The following is a 17,124-nucleotide window of genomic DNA, read 5'->3' as shown; positions in this document are numbered from 1 at the left end:
TTTTATTACTGCCAGGTATATCCGTAAAATAACTCAATAACGTGTCACCAGTATAATTAAATCTATCAAAATCAAAACAACCATTCCGTTCGGCTTCAAAAACCTAATATCTAAATACCATCAACACAGGATAATATAAAGTGCAAGTACATGCATATTTAAATGAATCGACGGGGCCACGGGGCGATCAGGCGACGGGGCGAAACAGTGCGTTCCATCGGAAAAGTTGTTACGTAGACACTTGTTTCGTTAGCGAGTTGATGTAGAGATGTGTAGTTCACGAACGAACTAGTTCGAATGAACTACTCTCCGTAGTGAACGAGATGGACTAGTTCGTAGAGATGTTACAGTGGAACTGGACCTGTTCTTTTGGAATAGGTTTCAGCGGGCTATTCCGCGTACCTATTACCAGAAATCAGAAATACCTGTTCCGAGTGCGCCGGTCCATGTAAAATAATTATTGCGATTTTTGTTTGGCGATTCAGTTTGAATAATACGAATCAGTTTCAGTACTCGGATTGCCGGATTAGTTTTGACTTGGCGATTCTGCAGACAGTGTACAGTGTAGTATAGTAGAAAAACTCAGAATAGCAAAGTTATTCCGAGTTTTTTATTAAATTAGTACAGTTACTTGGTTTTACTGAATCAGTATTTATTTGTAGATAACAAGGTACATACATATACAAAACATATAGGTTATGCTAAAAAGGCGCTAAATTTTCATCAAAAGAAAGGTTAATGCCGAATAATATTAAATACAAATAAACAACCTAAATATTACAAAATATATATTATTTAAAAAAGTAAGAAAAACAAAAATTAAAAAATAAAAGAGTACAAATTCTGGAAAAAAAACAATTCAACACGAAATATAAAAATAAAATATAACATAATTCTTCTAACAAAAAAAAAACGCTCTTCGGTAAATTTTTTTTGCTTTTTTCTACTTACACAATTTGGCCTTAAAGTTCAAAAATAATAATTTTTCTAGATTTTTTGCCTTAAGGCGACGGCGGTGGTTACTTAGAGTCCATAAAATGAGAGAATATGCCGGTGACGTAAAATGCGCACAAACTTAAATTTAAACCAAAAAATCAATAAAGGGGAGGCCCCATATTTCCCTGATTAGGTTTACTTGACCGTGAATACATGCATCTCTCTCTTTCACATCTGCTAGAGTTCTACGCTTCTACGCTTAACGATAGCCAGCTTAGATGCGCGAAGTCTGACGTCACCGGCATATTCTCTCATTTTATGGACTCTACCCTAGAGGTAGAACTACTAGGTATTTGAATTTCACTTTTAGATTTTTTTTTGTGAAATGTATCCCATACTGAAAAAGTTGGTTTTTTAATTAAATATCTTGCACATTGCTTGTAAATGGTTGTTGAGCCTTGGGTATTTTTACCGGATCTTTTTTATAAATAATGTCACCCAACTCTGCTATATTTTTCTTTACTCTTCCTAAAACGTCATTATTTTTAAATGCCAAACTCTCCAAATTTCCCACTCTATTACGAAACGTTACGCTTTGCAATTTCTTAAATATTGTTTTGGCACATGTGCTCATGTCAATTTTTAGAAGCTCACTGCATGCATCTAAAAGAAGCTACTAGATATTTTTGTCCACTAATAACACAGTAGCATCCTCAAAGGCTTCCAAAATTACTTTCAGTTCTTTTAGAAGGGCCCATTTATCCAATGTCAATTGAGGAAAATCAGCATCGAATAAAGCTATTGTACTCTGTACAGCTTCAATAAATTGCTCGACTATAGTAGGTGGAGTTCTACCTCGTAACCACATCCTGGAAAAGGTTCTTAGGGGTTTTAAACCAATATTCTCCTGAAACTTCATTAATTTTGCCATGGTTTTCTTCTAAAGTGTGAAATTATAGTTTTCACTTTCTCTAGAGTGCCTGCTACTTCGGTGAGTGAATCTGATCAAACACGGCGCATTTCAGAAGAATGGTTTGAATTTAAAAATGTTTGTCTATGAAGTGCGGCTGCCTCATCATTGACTTCTATTTGTATATCAGCATTTTCACTTTTAATTTGATTTTCTATATCCTTATTATTGTTGTCCTGAGGGATTGATAGTGAGGGGTTTTCTTGAAGTATTTGCACTGTGGGGTATTTTCGTAGCATGTATGTCTTCAAATTTGACAAGGTTGTCTTATAAGACATAAGGGTTTTGCATATGTTCCATTTTGCAGTTTGTTTATTGCTATCTACTATAGAAAAAAAATCCCAAACCACACTAGTCTTTTTGTTCATGATTAACTAATGAAAATAAGTAATAATAAATATAAACTTTAAACTCAATTCTATGTAGATCTATATGGACGGACCAATACAGACTAAATTCCTCCTATACATTTTAAAAATCTTAAAACCGAAAAGTCCGTTGGCTGTGTCCACAGTGTCAGTGTCCACAAAAGCTAAAAAATACAGTAGAAAAAAAAACTCGCCGCCCATTCATTCAATCATACTTTTCGGCGGAAATCAAAGTGACAAATTGGTGCCGCGCGCTATCCAAGATGCGCATACCGCAAAAATAATCAAATTTAAAAATATAACCGCTAATTCATCGAAAACCTGTGATACCGCCAGCAGCGCCACGGCCACCACGACTGTCTTGCAATTTATTTGTTAGGAATAGGTTGGAGCTGTAATAGGTATTTCGAATAGGTTTACATGTGGAACTGGTACAGGTCGGAATAGGTACATTAAAAAGCTATTCCATAACATCTCTACTAGTTCGCAACAACCTTAAAGGATCGTTCACTGCGAACTAGATAGGCGATCGCGATCGATGTGACAAGGATCTAGAAGCAGAACCAAGACCGACTGAACGTAAAATCAATTGACTCATTTTGCATTTGCGCCGATCTTTCGTATTCGGTTCATTTCAGCTATTAGCTTGGTTTGTTTTGGTGGTTCCCCGATGTTTAAAGGTTATGTTTTCAATTTTGTCCAGTTTTGTTAAGACCGTGGAAGTGTACAGTGAACTGTGAACTTTACATTATAAAACATCGAAAAATATCTAAGAAACGAAGTGATGCATGGACGCATTTTGACGTTGTGCCTGAAAATAGTAATAAGGCGAAATGTTGCTACTGTAAGCAAATTTTATCAATATCGGGGGGATCAAAATAATTCGTTTTTAAAACGATTCTAAGAAAAATTAACTATACTTTTTAATCCGGGCTAATTTTAATTTCGTTAATTTAATATTGGATAATTATATTTGTAGATAATGACTATGACCCTGGACCCAGCGAGATCCACAATACTCAGAGTAAAAAATTTAAGGTGAGTCAACTGCAATCTGATATTTAAACATACTTACGAAGTACAAAGCCGATACCTCTTTCTAAAAGCAAGGAACTGGATTTTCAGTTATTAAGGATGATTGTCAAAAGATACTACCCTTTTAGTATGGTGGAAGATCCGGAACTTATCAAATTAATGGAACTTGCTGGTCCTGGATACAAGGTACCTAGCCGAAAAACAATAAGCGAGAGTCTTATGTCAAAAATAAAAGAAAAAATTGAAGCACAACTTATTTCCGTCGAATATGTAAGTGTAACTACAGACTCCTGGACAATAAATAATGATAATTTTACTGCACTGACAGCACATTATTTATTAGAAGAAAATGGCTTATTAACTCTTAAATCACATTTAGTTGATTGTTTCCAGTATAATGAAAGGCATACCGCCGAAAACCTAAAAGAATTATTAAGATCAAAATTTGAACAATTTCAAATAGATAATAAAATTGTCTGCGTTGTTAGTGACAATGCAGCAAATATTCTGGCGGCTGTGAGAAATGGTGGGTGGAAGTCCAAAGGTTATTTTGCTCATTCAATTAACCTTCTAGTCCAAAATGGTTTGAAGGAAATTTCAGACCTTTTAAATAAAATTAAGGCGATAGTAACGTTTTTCAAACTAAGTTCTTCGGCGTTAGCAAAGCTAAAAGATATTCAGAAGCAAATAGGGCTTTCTGAACTTAAACTAAAGCAAGACGTCGTAACCCGGTGGAATTCCACTCTAGATATGGTAGAAAGGGCGGTTACTATAAAAAATGCCCTGATTTCCACTTAAGCCCTTGTAAACGCAGAATTAAATACAGTTTCCGCCACAGATTGGGCTATGTTAGAAAAGTTGACAGACATTGCGAATTTTTCAAGAAATCACAGAAGAAATCAGTGCTGGGAAAAACGTTACTATTTCAGAAAATCTAGTCCTTGTTTATGCAATGTATCAGCATATCCAAACCTTTTACACGCAGGAAGATATAGAGCCAGAACTTAGGGCGGTACTTTACGCGAAATTTTTTTTTAAAGATTTGGAAATATTGAAGACATGGACATATTAGCTGAGTCAACCGTTTTAGATCCTCGGTTTAAAAAATTTGGATTTAAAGATGAAAGAAAATATGCCAACACAGTTGCGAATCTTCGAAAAAATTTGCCTCATATTTATTCCTCTAAACATGTACTTCAACCCATAGAAAATCAGGAAGCACCTTCAACAACTCCATCAGAAAAAAAATCATCCATGTGGTCCATGTTTGATGAAACTGTTGAAAAATTGGCACCGGAAAACAATCCAACTTCGGCCGTTATTATCGAATTCGACAGATATTTAGGCGAACCCCTTCTTCCTTCGAACCGAAAGGAAGACCCATTAAAGTGGTGGTATGAACGTCGCGCGTCGCCGTGTATATCCCACGATTTATCGATTTATGAAAAGTCGACTATGTATTCCTGCAACGTCAATTCCGTGCGAACGTATTTTTTCAAAAGAAGGACAAGTCAAAAGAAAAACGTGCACAGCTGAAATCTAAAAAAATTTCCCAAATTAACAGCAATCTTTAGTAGTTTTAATATTAGTTATTACTTAGGTTATTTATTCATGTGTTTGAATACCAACTTAGTTGTTCAAATAACTATGACTCATAATTAAGTTTTGAAAAAACTTTATTTTTTTGTCTTAAAATTTAAAAAGCCTTTTAAGTTGTTTAAATAAAAATTTCATTCAGTTGTTATCACTTTTTGGATAAATAAAAACCGTTTTATTTGTCCTTTTTTAACGTGAACTACTATGAACTAGTGAGCTAGTTCAATGAACTATTCTGGATTATGAACGAGACCGAGTGAACTAGTTCACGTAAATGAACTAAAAATCCCATCTTTAAGTTGATGCGAAATATATATAAAGTTATGGTGGGCACGAGGCGACTTTTAGCGTATGGTGGGGACAGCAACGACGTGACGCTCGCTTTGTTTCAGTGTTGCCAGACGTACCATAATTATGGAATTGTACCATAATTTTCCCATATTTTTTGCTTGCTCCATAATTTATACCATAACCAGAAATGTACCATAGTTGTACCATAATTTTGTTTTTTTTTTGGGTTTTATAAATTTCTATGATTATTTTTTATATTAATATGATATGAACAATTTCGCAGTAAAATACGAAATGTACATGAAAAATCCCATTAAACACAAAACACAACCCTTCTAAACGTCAACGTCAACAGTCCGTCATTTGTTTTTATTATTTGAGGTTAAGTTGTTTTGTCATTATTTTTGTTTGCTTTTGGCTGTTGGGGGTTGGGGGTGAAATAGAACTAAAGAATAAAGCTTCAATAATTATTATAAGATTATGACCTCCAACTCCGGCTTAAAACGAAAACATATAAATAGTTCTGATTCTGAATGCGAAGATAAAAATAGTGAACGAAACTTAAAACAAGTTAATTTTAGACATTAGTCTTATTAAAGACTTTTAATTAAAACAAGTTAATTAAATAGACTCTAAAGCTATCGAAAGGATTGGGAATTAGATAAATCGTTTCAGGGTTGGTTAAAACCTGTTAAAGGTAGGAAAATAATATATTTTGTTCCTAAAACTTTATGACTACTCTATTATTTCTTTTAGATAAACCAACCAAAGCTCGATGTCATGCATGTGACACAGAGTTTCAGGCTGACATATCCGTAATAAAAAACCATAGTAAGGGAATAAAACACATTACAAATGTTCAAGAATTTGCTCAAAATCAACCCAAGATCAATGAACTTTTTGGCAAGAAAAACAATGATGAAATGCAATCTACTAGAGCAGAAATTAATAAAACTGCTGCAATGCTTGCGGCGCATAATTTACCAATGCAGCTGTGTGATCATCTCATACCACTTATGAAAGATATCTTTCCGGACTCCAAAATAGCACAAGGCATTCAAATGGGACGGACAAAAGTAACTGCTGTGATAAAAAATGTTTTAGGGCAAACACACTTAAAAGAGTTAATCCAAGAATTAGCATGCACCAAATTTAGCCTGTTAATTGATGAGTCCACTGATGTAGGCACTGTCAAAAATCTTTGTGTTTGTGCCAGGTACTTTTCCCAAAACTCGGGTAGTATAACTACTAAGTTTTTAAGTTTAATACAATGTTTTTCAAACAAAAGTTATGATGAAACAAATATTGGGGCTACTGCAGAATCGATATATAATAAATTAATAGAATTAATAAAATCTGCAAAAATTCCAAACTCAAACCTTATAGGATTTGGATCAGATGGCTGCAATACTATGTTTGGTTCAAAAAATTTAATTGTCAGCAGATTAAAATTAAATTATCCTGGGATAATTGTCCAAAAGTGTGTGTGCCATTCATTGCACTTATGTGCTAGTGAGGCCTGTAAGGTCTTACCACGTCACTGTGAAGACATGGCTCGTGACATTTATAATTTTTTTAAAAACAGCTCTAAGCGCCAGTCCCAATATGCTTTTTTCAAAATTTCTGTGAAGTAGAGCCTCATAAAATATTACGCCCTTCGCAAACCCGGTGGCTTTCATTGTTAATGGTAGTAAGAATGATTGTTCAACAGTGGGGTGCTCTACAGTTATTTTTTACACAATAATAAACCGAACATAGCTTGCAGACTTCTGAACAAATTGCCAACAGACTAAATGATATCTCTACTAAACTTTTTAATTTTTTTTTACAATGGATATTACCAAAATTTGTTGAACTGAATGAATATTTTCAAAATGAGAGGGTAGTAATTACAAATGTTTTCCTCAAAATTTGTGAAACTTACAAAAGTATTTTGTAAAATTATTTAAATCCAAATTATGTAAATAGAGCTGACTTAGGAGACATTGAACCTAACAATTCCGCTCAATTTATAACTTTAAATACGGTCTATCTAGGGGTCCAAGTTATGCAAAATATACAGAAATTAAATCCTACTGAACAAAATGATTTTTATTTCAGGTGTAGACAGTTTTTTATAGTGTCTGCAACAGAAATTAAAAAGCGTTTTGATTTTAGTGAGAAAATATTGTCAGAAATAGATATACTTAATCCAAATTATGCAAAGCCTAGATCAAATACCCTTTTAGCATTGATAAACATGTTACCCAGGATAATAGATGCCAATGATAAATTGCAGCAAATAGACGATCAATGGAAATTGTATTGCCAGAATTTATTGGAATTACCAGATAACATAAGAAATGAAATTCTTATTGATAAATACTGACACAAAATTGTTCTTCCAAAAGACTTAACAGTCCTAAATTTAAAAAGTTAGCCCAGTTTATTTTGGATATTCTTGTTATTCCCCATTCAAATGCGGAGTGCGAGAGGATATTTTCCAAAGTCAGTTTAATAAATACTGATATAAGGAATAAATTGTGTACAAACACCGTAAATGGTCTCTTACTGGCATCCCAAAGTGTAGGGAAAGAATGTCATAAATTTTCTGTAACCAAAGATATGCTTACGGCTATGACCAGCAATATTTATAAAAATGACGAAAATCTAAACGTGTCCTTTAATGAAAATTAATTTAAAGACTGATTTTTGTAGTACGATTTAAGGCTAGAATTTTGTTTTATTTTTGTTTCTGTTATAAGCAAATTGATATTTTTGTTTTTTTTTTGTATATATCTCTATTCATTTTTATTATACCTAACATTTCAATAATGTTTTTATGCAATATTTTTATGTTTTTCTTGTTTGGTTAAACCAATTTATCCAATATCAAATTTGTATATGTATTTGTATTAATGTTTATCTATTTTTAATTTAGATTTTTGAGTGCAATGTTTTGTTTATTTTTCAATAAATTACCATCTTTGTTAAAAAAGTATTTTATTTCTACTAGAAATCGTTCTTTTAATTAAAATAATTGATGAGAATAGGAAATTTGAATAAATTCATAATCCATTATCAACAAAATGTAACACATTTTATAAATTTGGCAACGGCGCGACTGTGACGTAACGTCATACATAGGAAAAGGTTGTGTACTGACAGAATTATATGATTGTACCATAATTTTGTACAAAATTTCATAATTTTGGCCAGAATGTACCATAATTCTCACCCAATCATCTGGCAACACAGTTTGTTTTCACGTTTTACTCAGTTGCGTACTTTTCATAGTATTACTGGCGTCTAATCTTCTTGTTTATTGTTTGGTTATATTTGTTTTTGACTGGCATATTCGTTTTTTGTTGAGTGTTTTTGTACCACGTGTGGCTTTCCCTAGGTATGTATTGATTTTGTTTTATTATAAAATTTGTTTTCATTTAGTTTAGTTATACATTTCAACTGGTGATAAATATGGATTCCAAGGAAGAGACGCGGTTGCTCAAGCTACTAGAGGAGACATCAACCGATGAGGAATCGGAACCATTCGGCTCTGGAAGTAGTGACAACTATGATCCTAAAAATGACGTCGCCGACTCCTCAGATTCTGAACAGCAAGTGAATTTTTTCTCGGGGCCAATAGGTCATTATCCCCTCCTTTTTCTGAGCCTGTTTCTCCCACGAACAGAATATCGACACCACAAATTTCGCAATCCGATTCAGATGACCAAATGGATCCATTACCAGTCGAAAATGATTCGGCCGATTCTGAATGGTGTAATGGAATTGATGACTTCTCCATGAATGGAAATGGAATAGCAGAACAAATTTGTCTTGATCCGGACTCATCAGATACACCATTAGGTGTATTTCTCCAACTATGGGATGAACGGATTATGCGCTTGTTAGTCGATTCGAGTAATATTTATGCAGACCACTTGTCCCGTTCCGCTCGTCCTAAAACTCGCCACTCCCGAAGTATGGATATCAAGCCTATAACGAAAGATGAAAAAGCAAGTTTCTGGGACTGTGTTTACTGCAGGCCCAAATAAAATGTCCCAATATAAGAAAACTTTTTAGCTATCATCCTCTATATTACCATCTGATTTTCTCGTCGACTATGAGCGGCCGTCGATTTGAACAAATCTTGCGATGTTTCTGCACACACAATAAAAACGCATCTCCAGTCAAGGATAGGTTATTTTTATTTTATTTTTTATTTTATTTTATTTTATTTTATTTTATTTTTAATTACACCACTCCACAGAAAAAATTCCAATTATTGAGTGGGGGAAAAAAATACAATATTATACAAATTACAATCCAAAACTAGAGAAAAAAAAAGAATACATTATTAATAGCAATAGTTTCCTACAATATTATACAATACTTGAATAAAAAATAATTTTGTTTATGTCTACTATCTAGGAAAAGCGTACTCTTTTAATTTCGGACAAACTGCAGTTGAATATGTCACATTGATCCTGAACAGAATTAAAAGTGCCACATGCTCTACGCATTGGAGAATATTTACAAATATTCGTTCTAGGTCTAGATAGGTAAAATGTGTCAGAATTTCTAGATGATATGCGGGGCACATGAAGATTTACATGTCGTAATAAGTCTGGCGAATCAATTTTATTATTAAGAAGTTTAAATAAAAATTTCACATCAGCAGATTTTCGCCTCTCCTCAAGACTACTAAAGGAGTACCTTTCTAGTAGGCGTTTATGTGAAAAACCAATTTCTGGGTACACTCCGTCACATTTATATGAAAAGAACTTTAAGAATTTACGCTGAACATTTTCTAGTTCATGTATATGATTCATATAAAATGGTGACCACACAGAAGAAGCATATTCCAGTATTGATCTCACATAAGAAAAATACAAAATTTTAAGACTAAAGATATTATTAAAGCTATGTGCGTTCCTAATGACAAAACCCAGCATTCTGTATGTCACCCCCAAATCCTTGAACTCCGTTGATCTCGGGACAGTCTCACTGTCCATAGTATAGTCATACATAATCAGGTTTTTCTTCAAAGAGTAAGAAACAACTTCACACTTGGCAGCATTAAGAGGAAGATTGTTATTTTTGCACCATGCATTGAGGAGATTAATATTATTTTGCAATTCCATACAATCTAAGATACTATTGATGCCATAATACAATTTTGTATCATCCGCATATAACAAACTATTTACAGTGAGCTGTTCCGATATACTATTAATAAATGTGTTGAAGAAGAGCGGCCCCAATATGGAGCCCTGTGGAACTCCAGACGTTGCAACTATCTGAGCCGAACTACGGCCATAACATTCCACGTGTTGAAGACGACCCGTAAGATAAGAGCTAAAAAAGTGTATTAGGTGAGAAGAAAAACCGTAGTTTTGGTCAAGATTATTTAGAAGAATACCATGATCCTGACGGTCAAAAGCCTTCGAGAAGTCTGTATAAATAACGTCAACCTGTCACCTGGCATTTATTGACTCAGATATATGTTCTGTAAGACAAACTAAGTTTGTGGTGGTAGATCTACCTTTCATAAATCCATGTTGACGATGATCTATAAGACCCCTCATTGAAGGAAATAAGGCCGAATGAAGAACACGTTCAAAACATTTAGAAAAGTTGTTGATTATTGTAATTGACCGATAGTTCTCGATGAGATTTTTATAATTTTTTTTGTGTACTGGAATTATTTTTGATGACTTCCAGAGGTTCGGGAAACATTCTTGTTTTAGAGCCAGATTAAAGAGAACTGTTAACGGTTTAGCAAAAATACAAGCACAATCATATAAGAGAAAAGCTGGTATTTTATCAGGGCCAACTATTGATTTTGGCTTGATAGTCTTTAAGGCCAGTAAAACATCATTTTCAGTGAAATCAGACAAAATTATGGACTATACATAAGGCTTTTGAGTTATATCAACATTATTTTGCGGCGATTCACCAGTAGTGTAAGAACTCTGGAAGTAATTTTTATGATAAGCTTCCTCTTTTGGTTGCTTAGCGCGTCGGCATACGTGACTTTTGGTTGAGTTTCGGTGGATTGAAGAATGGTAAGTTTATCTTCAACAATCTGCAAGATGGATTCTTTGAATGAGGAGATATCAGTCAGCATGGACTCTCTGATGGTATTTTTAATATCATCCAGTGGAAAGTGGCGGCAAGATGGACAACGCGCAGCCTAGATGCGGCTTGTTTCGAGACGAGCCCGCCGCCAAGTTGCAGAAACCACACAAGGACATCGCCCAATGTGTGTGAATATTGTTAGAACATTTATTTAGGCAAATAAATAAACCACGTAATTTGGGTTGAATATGTATGAGGAAAGTGATAGCAAATCACTTACCCATTAAGAGTGGTCAATACTTAGATTTTCTACCAAAATCTGTTAACCATAAAACACTCGCACAGGCTTTACTTCCTTATTATTATTATGTTATACCGAATTAAGGAACTTCTGGATATGTGCCTTCACAACTTTCAAAGGGCTTATAGGCCTACGAAAGAGTTGTCTCTTGATGAATCAATGTTGCTGTTTGTTGAGGACGGCTTTCCTTCAGAACGTATATGAAAAACAAGAAGACCAAATATGGGATTAAATTCTATGAACTTTGCAATCCCGAAGGCTACGTTTTGAACATAGAAATTTACAAAGGGCAAGGACCTGAACCGCCGGATGGAAATCTTACGAAAATTGAGGCCTTAGTCACAAGACTCTTGCAGCCATATCTCAATCGCGGACATCATATCTTCATGGATAATTACTATAACAGTATTTCTTTGGCAAAAAAACTTGTCGGGTTAAAAACTCATGTCACAGGTACCCTTCGAAATCCTGTTCTGGTCACAAAAAAAAAATTGTCACTTGGAGAACATGTTTGGCTGCGAAAAGGAAAAGTATATGTGACGAAGTGGAAGGACAAGCGCGAAGTGCTTGCTCTTACTACTGCGCATCATCCTGCCCTAGTGAACACCGCTAACAGAAAAGGTAATCGTAAGATCAAGCCTATTGAAATAGTTGACTATAATAAGTTCATGTCCGGTATTGACCGGTGTGATCAAATGGTTTCTTATTATTCTTCGCCAAGAAAAACCCTATTTTTCGTATAAAAAGGTCATTTTCCATTTACTGGATGTCACTATATGTAACTCATACTATTTATTTAAGAAACTGAACGGGTCTAATAGTAGCTTCGTGGTATTCAGAGAGATAATCATAAAATCTCTGCTACAAATTGATACAGAAATTAAAAATGGGAGATCATTGCTGCAACTGCCACCTAGGTTTAGGCCAACTCAGAATAAATATGTTCCTGTTCCAAGTACAAGCGTTTTTGGGGATCAGAATTATCAGAACCATTTTCCCCAGACAATCCCAGTTCCTGATAACTATTCAAGGAAGCGATATTTCTTACGATGCAGGCAATGTTCAAAATTTTCAAAGAGGAAGGAAACCAGTAACAGATGCCCTGAAAGGCCTGCATTGTGTGTGGAGTGCTTTGCACCTTGGCATAGCGCTTAGGGTTTTTTTCAAATGTTTTCTGGTATCTTTTACCAATGAATTTTGTGTTTTCGTTTAGCTTTTTTGAGAATGTTAAATAGGTTTTTGTATTTTGATTAGGCGAATAAACGTATTTGTATACATTATTTGTGCTCATATTCATTTTTTCCTTTTTTTTTATCGTGACGATGGAAGCAGGTTTGTCCCACTAGACCAGAAAAAGTAGTGTGGTGGGACAGATCTGTCATAACCGTCTTCTATTTATAGAGAAAAATACGCAAAAATATCATGTTTCTTTCAATATTTCGTATATTCCCGCAAAAATCAACTAAATTAAGTAAAAAAAACAGGTGATTATTTTTTTACGCGGAAGTTGGCACTGTCCGCGAACGTGTTAAAAGAGACTTTACTAAAAAGGGAAAATGTTTTATTAAAAACCCTGTATATGATGCATTAATGCTTATATTTTTATAAAGTGTTTCACTTTAGTTGTCCAGAATACCTTTTTTCATGCGACTATGGCGCATGCGTAAACGGAAACAGCCGGTGCGACGGTAAAAAGGACTGCAAGGACAACAGCGACGAGAACGGTTGTCCCTCTCGTTTCGATAAAGTTAACACCAATTGCCGGTAAATAAATCGATTTTTGGTTAAAATTGTATCGATTCCCATGTTTTTTTTTTTTGTTTATAGATCGGACCAGTTTGAATGTGACAATGGGCAATGCATCGAAACTGACGGCAGGTGTAACGGAATAGCGGAATGCGAGGATAAAAGTGATGAAACCGAGAGGTTATGTCTGAATATCGAGTGTCCTGGATATACTTATAAGTGTAAATATGGGGCATGCGTAGATGGGAATTCAGAGTAAGTATAATGCACAAGAAAAGGACAGAAGAATAAAAATTCATTGTTTAACATGTATTTTGAGGCATTTTCCTAGCCTTTTCAGAACTGTGAAGACTTTTTAATGAAATTCCTGGGTTCTGATGTACCTAGCTACTTTCAATGTTATTTGACGTGTCCTTCCTGGAATGTTGAAGTCATATTTTATATTTCTCAGGCATTTGAAGAAAAAGTCTGTTCTTTTCAATTTGTAGTCTTATAGCTCTTCTGGGCTTTCTGAGGTTAATTTTCACTATTTTCGGACATTTATCGGAGTTTCTCATAAAGAGTAGTCCAATAAGAGGTTTCGAATGTTTGCTACTATTTCTTATCTCAAACTTTGTTTATGTTATTTGGTTTTTTATTCATTGGAGAACTTCGAAGTACTATCATATACATATACATTCGAGTACGATTTTTACAATGTAGCGCTATACAGTCGAACAACGTATTTACACTATTAAAGAGTATTTTCAAAATGGTTGTTCGGTGCGAGCCACATATAGCAAATTCGTGATAACTTATTAACTACTTATTACTATTCGCAAAATAGGTACTGCATAAGCACTGGATCTATGCAAGATATCAAAACAAATGTACAGGAACGCCCATCTCGTTCGATTGAACATATTTAAGCAAAGTGTGGCTGAAAATTCACAAATGTCTGTTAAAAGACGTTCGTAAAATTTGGGGATTAGCAGAACTCCAAGGTGGCAAATTTTAAAAAAAGATTTAGGTCTACATCCTCACAAGATTCAACTTATAGGTTGAGGATATCATTGGACCATATTTTTTTTTTAAATGAAGACGAACAAGCTATTCTAGAAAACGGAGAACGATATAATGGGCACGAACTTGGAGAATATGTGGTTCCAACAAGATGGTGTTAAACGTCATATAGTACCAGATGTACACGGTTTGGAGGTAGGATTATCAAGGAATAGGGACGTGTGGGGCTATATAAAAAGCAAAACTCTTAAATTAATCAACAATTGAAAGAAGAAATTAGATGAATAACTTCAGAAATATGTTTCGAAGTAATGGAAAACTTCAATAAGAGTTATATTATAAAAATTTATTCCTTACCAACATCCGAAACCTCTTATTGAGAGTGTTCCAATATGGTGTTATATGCTATTAAAGTAATTTTCTATTTTATTCCCTGAAATTGAACCATTTTTTTTTGTTATGCTTTCTGTGCCTTTTAAAAGCATCTTCCTTCGGCATCTTTTTTTTGAGTATTTTTTTATATTTTCCAGGCATTTAAAAACATTCCATATGTATTCCGAACTTTTATAGTAGGAGAGACTGGGGTCAATTGAACCATTTTATACAAATTTTTTTTTTCTGGCTAGATAAATACTATAATATGATCAAAAAATAGGTAACATATCCTGGAACATACTTGACCTAGTAGTTAAATTTGACTATAGGTAAGCGAAAAAAAATATGCAAATAAAAATAAGTGGTGGAGCATAATGTTTCAAACGACCCCGATCAAGGGTCAATTGAAACACATTATGGGGATAGTTGTAACAAAAGCAATATAGATTAAATAAAAAACACATTTCTTTTTATTTTCTTTTATTATTCAAAAAAGACTTAAAATCATAGAAACTGTAAAAAATGCCTCATAATAACAACAAAAAAATAACAGAAGCTAATATTCTGCTTATGAGGAGGAACATTAAACAGAAACGTAGGAACATAAAATAAAACTTTAAAAACAAAAAACAGCAACTGGTGGTTCTTATAATATAGATGTGTAACACTTAACTTTCAATTTTTGGTCAGTCACTTTGGCAATTATGGCAAACATAATATGTGAGCTCTTGTAGTGTGCATGCTTCATGCGACCACATTTTGCAGTTAATACATCGGATCCACTGTTCACCTGGCTTACTTTTATTAAATGGTTCAACAAACACCACACAAAAACATTCACTTTCGCCGTCGGTAGAATTTTCAGATGACTCTTTCTTGTTCTCACGGGTGCTTTTTTTGGGATTTTCTTTCGGACCCTTCTTTTCGGTTTCCAGATTCCGTTTGACCTTTTGTGTTTTCTTATTAGCTTCTTTCTCTATTTCCTCCTTTTCCGGTGTATCGGTGTACACGGTTGATTTCCTCTTTTTCTTTCCTCTTGCGTTTATTTTTCTTGGTGAAGCTTTTCCAAAAGGCCCTCAAGTGACCTTCTGGTGAAAACGTGTTATTTTGGGTGTTTTTGGAAATTTCACAATTTTTTAGGCCCCGAGAAGTTGATGGTGTTGGGTTTTAAAACTGATCTTCTAAGGTTGGTACAGTCAGATTGTTCCTGGATTTGAACTAGGATGATCATTTGGAGGTTCGGTTGAAGGCAACCTATTGGTAATAGACGTAGACGAGGTAGGATTATCAAATGTATCTTCCAAAGTAGGATCTGTCAGATTCAGATTGTTGCCTGGATCTAAAGCAGGTGAAACTGAAGGTTCGATTGGAGGCAACATATCTGTGACAAAAGATGGCGAGAAATCTGTCTCTGTTAAAAGGATATATCCCTGTACACTTAAATCCGGCTTGGATGTTGCTTTGTGTAAGAGCTAAGGGCAATGATGTTGCGACAATTCCGGGTAAATTATATATAGACATCGGTTTACCAACTACGAATCCAACCATCACAAGCAGAGTTTATTGCTTTCTTAAGAGGACCGAAAACTGTTCTATAAAGGGGCTGACATTTATGCGAGCAGTGGGGTGGGAAAGAAAGCATTACTATTCCATGAGTTTTACAATAGTCTAGAGCTTCTATACTAATATGGGATGAGTGGTTATCCAGTGTGAGTAGAACCTTATGAGCTTGTGAAGAATTTGTGTGCTTTTGAAAGTGTTTTAAGAACAAGACGAACTCTTTTTCGTGCATCCATCCTGACCCGTTTCCAGCCCCAATACACCCTGGTGGACCATCACGAATAAAATGATCCTGAAACCGCAGTCGAGGAAAAATAAACATGGGCTGCAATAACCATGCAGCTAGGCAATCGAATTGCCTAGTCCGTTTATTGCCACCGTAACTGTTACGAGTGTACCGCGTTCTTGTGAGGTAATTGCACCCACTTGTTTCATGCCTCTTTTTGCTACAATTTGATTTGGTTTCTGGACTGTTGTCACACCAGTTTCGTCTACGTTGTAAATATCCTTTGCTCCAAATTTGTCTCGATCCAAAACTTTGGCAAGATTATTAAAAAATACAGAAACATTTGCACAATTGAAGCTGGTTGCTTGTGGTGCTCTTATTGATAAGTCACGGTGGCTTGACATAAAACCGGAAAACCAGTCTTCTCCTGCCAAGTCGTTTTTAATCCAAGTGTCCGGTTTATCTATATCATATTTAATGGTTAATTCTAACGCAAGTCTCCGAATATCTTTGGTTGGCAGACCTTGATAAATGTCTGCAGCTTCATTAAATTCATGCCAATAAAGTTTATTAAAAACTTTATTTGCAGGTTTATAGCCCATTGTAACAGGTGGTTGACCTTTAGTATTCCCCGCAGCTTCTTTCTTTCGCTTATATC

General features: G+C 34.6%; 1 protein-coding gene and 1 long non-coding RNA gene across 2 annotated transcripts in view; one reads left to right on the top strand and one right to left on the bottom strand.

The window, feature by feature from the left end:
- Window positions 1-17,124, top strand: part of LOC126733853 (modular serine protease-like) — a 33,582-nt gene that overhangs the window by 3,302 nt on the left and 13,156 nt on the right. Inside the window, exons 4-5 of the mRNA XM_050437274.1 lie at window positions 13,181-13,321; window positions 13,385-13,558. Of these exons, the coding sequence (XP_050293231.1) occupies window positions 13,181-13,321; window positions 13,385-13,558 (315 nt within the window). The remainder of the gene's footprint in view (window positions 1-13,180; window positions 13,322-13,384; window positions 13,559-17,124) is intronic.
- On the bottom strand, window positions 776-2,158 carry LOC126733856 (uncharacterized). Its single transcript, XR_007659892.1, has 2 exons — window positions 1,670-2,158; window positions 776-1,599 (listed from the first exon to the last, which is right to left on the bottom strand). It is a non-coding gene; the product is annotated as an uncharacterized LOC126733856 (long non-coding RNA).

Source organism: Anthonomus grandis, chromosome 3 (genome assembly GCF_022605725.1).
Source record: "Anthonomus grandis grandis chromosome 3, icAntGran1.3, whole genome shotgun sequence".
In the NCBI taxonomy this organism is placed as follows: domain Eukaryota; kingdom Metazoa; phylum Arthropoda; class Insecta; order Coleoptera; family Curculionidae; genus Anthonomus; species Anthonomus grandis.
The sequence above is the reverse complement of the archived record's forward strand: the minus strand, read 5'-3'. Positions and strand labels throughout refer to the sequence as shown.